Below are 5,914 nucleotides of genomic sequence, written 5' to 3'. Positions count from 1 at the left end.
TACCAGCATCTCGCGGTCCTATGAATCACATTACAATTCTAGCTATATCGCGCACGGCACTGTGCCAACGCACGTCCCACTTAAATCTTGCAGCTCGCCCCGTATCTGTACACCTCGTTGCAGCCGATGAAAATTCCGAATCCCTGCCGTCGCTGTCATGGGAAAAACAAGCGTCTCGTAACCGTCTCGATGCATCGCTGGACAGTAATACCGAAGGAGCTGCGTAGTTTAGCTCATAATATCTCTCTGATTATGAGCTCTTGTGATAATACGTGTCCATAAATGGATTGGCCGTTAAATCTTTGCAAACATACCATTTTAGTGTTGCTCCACATGACATTGAAATGGAGGAGATATTTTCAATATATCAGCCAACCAACGTTTGTAAGCAGGGGAACCTCAATAAATAGGCATTGTAGAGAGATGCTCACAAGTTACAATTTTTCCCGCTAAAACTTCGCTAATTCGCTTGAGCAAAATCCTCCGGTATAATTTCCGAGGGGATTTGAACGACGTTTCACAGCCGTTTCACTGACGCTTTCGTTTCCCGCATTTATAACCAGTTATAGGCAATGTATTACATGACGCAGATATAAGACGCACGCGGACCTTCAGTCAGCGAAACAGTCATTTTCCCTCGTGCGTGCGGATTTTAGTTCCGCGACTAGCGAAAACACATATGCAGTACATTTACTCGCATTTTTCTCTGATGGATACACATTTTCTGAATTCCCTTGCCAGACGTATATTGCCCATGCACTCCATGCATACTTATAAAGTGGCGCGACTTGGCAACTAGCATCGAAACACAATTTAGCGTGGTGCCAATAAAAGATATGCCACGACACAGAATGGAGATAATGAAATATGTTGGCAAATTGTATGCTACGCACACGCGACACAGCACGCACGCGCGCAGCACGCACGCCGCACTGCCACGCCACACACACAACACACACACACACCTACACACACAGAAGAGAGAAGCAGGAGAAAGAAGGAGCAGAGACCGGGCAGGGAGAACGAGAGAGAAAGAGAGGAGAGAAAGAGAGAGGAGAGAGACTCCAAGAAAGATTGAGAGAAAAACGGAGTCTCGAGAGAGGAGAGAGAGAGAGAGGTTCTGAGGACGTGGGTGATCTAGAGAGAGAGAAAGAGAGAGAGAGAGAGAGAGGAGAGGGGCACGAGGATTTAGTTAGAAGACGATGAGAGAGATTAGAATAGACGAGAGAGAGAGATGAGAGAGAGACCGAGAGAGAGAGAGAGATTAGAGATAGATAGAAGAGAGAGAGAGAGCAGGAGGATGAAGAGAGAGAGAGAGAGCGATGAGAGAGAGACGGATGACGATGAGAGAGAGAGAACGAGAGAGACGAGCAGCGAGAGCAGAGAAGAATGACTGAGAGAGAGAGAGAGAGAGACCGAGAGAGAAGAGAAAAGAGAGAGGAGCAAGAGTAGAGATAGAGACGAGAGAGCAGAGAGAGGTGATTACGCACAAGCGAGAGCCAAATGCATCAGGCGAACAGACAGTAAAGGAGGTATGGTCGTGTACACCGCATGCATGTGCATTCACCTACGGCAATACACGGGGGCGCCATGCACATCCTTCATCATATTTCACTCCAGGTGGAACCCTGGTAGCCCTCAGGGCCAACCACGCACACGCACACGCACACGCACACGCACACGCACACGCACACGCACACGCACACGCACACGCACACGCACACACACACACACACACACACACACGCACACACACACACACAAATACGTAATACTCCAAGAGATATATGGCTTCAATAACAATCTTTCAGAGATGTTCTGACACGGCCATTCCGTATATAAAAACGCTATTTATTTCAGAAAAACAGTTTTGCTGAACAGGATTCGGAACAGTGAATAGGATTTCGGCTACATTTTTTATATTAAAACATGACCAAAGTCAGATCCTTTCAATTGGATGTCACTTGAATTACACTGCTATACATTCTGTGGCCAGTTCGGCTCCCACAACAGAAAGAAGGGATGTGACTAATATTGAAACCCAACGCGGCTAGCCCACCTTCCCTTGTTCCCACATCACACAGCCCACCCACATGCACGTGTCATGCCTTAGTGTGAGGGTCTCTAAGTGCGTGGGCCAATACCTCGCCTTGGACATTTACATTACCTCTATCGACCTGTGCCCAGCACAGGCACTTGGGACAGAGTCAGTAAAAACTGAAAATAATATGAACGCAAAATTCATTCATTCACAAATATCACCGTAGCTCTCAATTACAGTTCCACTGTTGTGTCACTGTATATCAACTTTCCTTCATAAAAACTAACGCCGAACGCACCCGCATTCGCCGCTGCGAGTGTGAGCACTGTGTCGCCAAAATTATAATGATAATAATATATAACGATATTATTACCTTTATATATTATTATCATTATAATGGCGACGTATCATTATAGGTACGGTAATATTTCAGACATGCCAACATTCACTGAAGCCAAAGAGTAATGATTTCTAAATTCCCGGTTTTGACAAACGCCGCAGGCGTTTGTGGGGGTGGGCATGAGAGGGTGTGTCCCCCTCCCATTGAGGGGGGGGGTTGGAGGTCCTCCCCCAAGAAAATTTTGAAACTTAGATGCTCTGTGGTGCATTCTGGAGCCATCTGTGGCACTTTCAGCATTGATTTAAATTAGGCAAAACGATGTTTTTCTGCCTGAAAATAGTGGGGAAAATCAAGAATTATTTCAGAGATTTATCAAACGAGAACTAAATTTTATTACAGTAAACTTGTGCATACACCCACAATCATAGGGAACATTAATGGAACAGGATACCCTGATTATGTTATCTTTCTTATTGACTCAATAGTGATTACATAGTGACACAAAATATCTCAGATCTCTGCTAAACAAAAAAATGACTATACATGTACTACAAACACTTTCACAAAAATGTGTCAGTTCTCTAGATCTGCTGAAGAAATAAATGAAAAGTTTGCTGAAGAAATAAATGACTATACAATGTACATGTAGTGTACTACAAACTCTTTCACAAAGATTCACACTGGCACACAGGGGCTTTCCCAGTGCGGGAATTCCGGCGGCAAGTTTGAAATTTATTGAAATTTACTAAAAGTCGTAATAATGGATGACTTAGGCGTAATGGCGTAATTAATACACCAAAATCGTAATAATTACGCCCAAATCGTAATGGTTGGCATGTCTGCTATTTGTGAATGTGCGTTCATATTATTTTCAGTTTTTACTGACTCTGTCCCAAGCGCCTGTGGTACCCAGCGCCTATAAAATAACCATCAGGCCGTAGGTATAGGAGACAGTGCATGCTTTGCTGGGCGAGCAAATAAGAAGTGTGTTGAAACTGCTAATTGCGAGGTACACCTACCGGTGAACCCGGACCATCACACCTATAACTAGACAGAGGGCACTCACGGAGAGTGCATACCTCCGCCAGCAACATGTACACGCTGGCTTGCTGCTCGCTCACTCGTAGCAAGGAGCTAAATATAACAAGGAGAGGAAGCGCCGCCATATCTGGCCCAATTATTTTGCCATATTTGGTCATATTGGTCCAGAACAGATTAGTGTTCTATTGTCTCTGGGGGACGGATCTGCACAGCCGTTTCAGCTAATTATGGTCCATAGATGGCGTCCTTGAGGCGAAAAGCACACAGCCAATCTGCTTCCTCTCCTTGTTATATTTAGCTCCTTGACTCGTAGCAGCCGCTCGTTGCTGCTGCTCGCTCACATGTACACGCTCGCTGCGCTGGCTGGCTCGCTCGCTGACGCGCTAATATCGATCGCGCGAACACACGAACACACTAACACATGAACGCACGAGAGCGACCACATAACCTCCTCCAACTCCGTTGGGCGGAGGTAATTAACAGAACCGTGGTTTAAAATAAAAATGGCAGCACAGCTGGCAGCGCGAAGTGAACGCGTACCTGCATGTATGCGTGCCACGCAGGAGGGAAGACTATTCGCCTCTCTATTACCCCATGACCTTCCCCGGTGTGATATGCAGCATCTGAGCCGTATATGTGTATATACTCCAGCTGAATGAAGATCCGTTCTATTACGACAAAGTAGCGTTGCATTTCGCATGCGCTATATCATTCTGCCTTCCACGATATCATTTGATTGGTGTGTGGGGTGTACTGCCGGTGTGTGGATTCTGTGAGGGATTGGTGTGTGGGGTGTACTGCCGGTGTGTAGATTATCGTGGACCTGTACGATTCTCGTGATTCGCGCTGGATGCTGCGAGCAGCTGACTCCGCGTCGCGCCTACCTCCAGTAACTCGGCGACGACTTCGGTGTGACCGTACTGAGCTGCAGAATGCAGCGACGTCTCACCGTCCTTATTCTGCAACACAACGATGAGACAACCAATTAAGATGAGACAACCAATTAAGATGAGACAGCTAATTAAGATGACAGCTAATTAAGATGAGACAGCTAATTAAACGGGTGCTATCCGTCGGACGAGGCGAGCAAGGTTCAGTGTTCATGGTTCAAGCTCCCGGGACTAATCTAACTAACTTCAGCTGAATGTTGTTTTTGACAGGCACCCCCCCCCCCCGTGGGAAATGACAAGAAATGCTGCAAATTCTAGTAAATTCTAGGGAAATGTCCACATTAGAAACCACTAGCTGAAATCTACAGAGGACTAATCACGCTCATTCTCAATTGGCGTGGCAACATCAATTACATCCTCAACTTCATCAACTTCTCATCCCTTTGCATTAAACTGCCAATTATTTCTTACTGCTTGCAATAGGCGCAGGACACGTACTAGTCATCACTGCAAGTATTACTTGTGTGCTGCATCCATTAAGCTCAGTGGCGTACATTGCTTAATATAATACATTTTGCGCCCAAGCAGGCACGCGCAGACGCATGTGTCCACACACAAACGCACGCGCGCATGCATCGCACGTGCGAATGAACAAGCCAGCTATATATATGCACGTACACATGCACGCACACACGCAAACACGCAAACGCACACACGCACGCACATTCACCCATGCACGCGCACACACGCGCACGCACATTCACCCATGCACGCGCACACACGCGCACGCATACGCACGCACATTCACCCATGCACGCACACGCACGCACATTCACCCATGCACGCACACACACGCGCACGCACACGCACGCGCACACGCACGCACATGTGGCACAACCGCATGTGCACTAAAAACCATTCACTAACTACGATGGCGTACGTTGTAGTGTTTCCTTGCTGCTGAAAGCCGCCTACGTCACCGATCAATGTAACGCTAGCAACAATGCCGGCAATAACACTAACCGTGCAATTTCCCACCGAATGTGAAGGGCACTTATCTGTCAGCTGAGCCAATGTTCTCGCACGCACGCACGCACGCACGCATGCACGTACGCACACCACTCGGGTATATGACTAACAGTAACATGAAGCGAGTTGCTGCTGAGGTAGGAAAGATTGTTACATCCCTGGCGTAGAAAAGATTTGATTCAGAGGGGAAGAGAGGGAGTTAATTACTATACGCACAGTCAAAGAGACAGTTACTATGCAAAGGTTCATATTATTATGAACACTAGCTGAAACCCGTGCTACGCGCGGGCTTAGTGACTGTGAAGCATGTGTTACCAGTAAAGTAGTGTTATGTGTAAGGTGTTATATGGAGAGTTTAGTTGTTGCACATGTTTGTTTTTTTATGGTTGAGATGTCAATGTACAATCATGCTTACACGTAACACATTAACCATTTGTTTGGCAAGTACACAGTGAAATACAGACACACGCACGCACGCACGCACGCACGCACACACAAACACAAATGTTTTATTGTATGCTATGTAGGAACTACTGGTTGATGATACCAGAGCACTTATATCAACTGTTGATT

General features: G+C 46.4%; 1 protein-coding gene across 1 annotated transcript in view; it reads right to left on the bottom strand.

Moving 5' to 3' along the window:
• Positions 1-5,914, bottom strand: part of LOC106809819 (ankyrin repeat and sterile alpha motif domain-containing protein 1B-like) — a 67,142-nt gene that overhangs the window by 26,146 nt on the left and 35,082 nt on the right. Inside the window, exon 4 of the mRNA XM_014813029.1 lies at positions 4,307-4,381. Coding sequence (XP_014668515.1) covers positions 4,307-4,381 — 75 coding nt within the window. The remainder of the gene's footprint in view (positions 1-4,306; positions 4,382-5,914) is intronic.

Source organism: Priapulus caudatus, unplaced genomic scaffold, assembly GCF_000485595.1.
Source record: "Priapulus caudatus unplaced genomic scaffold, Priapulus_caudatus-5.0.1 Scaffold387, whole genome shotgun sequence".
NCBI lineage: Eukaryota > Metazoa > Priapulida > Priapulimorpha > Priapulimorphida > Priapulidae > Priapulus > Priapulus caudatus.
Note: the sequence above shows the minus strand (reverse complement) of the source record. Positions and strands in the feature narration are given on the sequence as shown.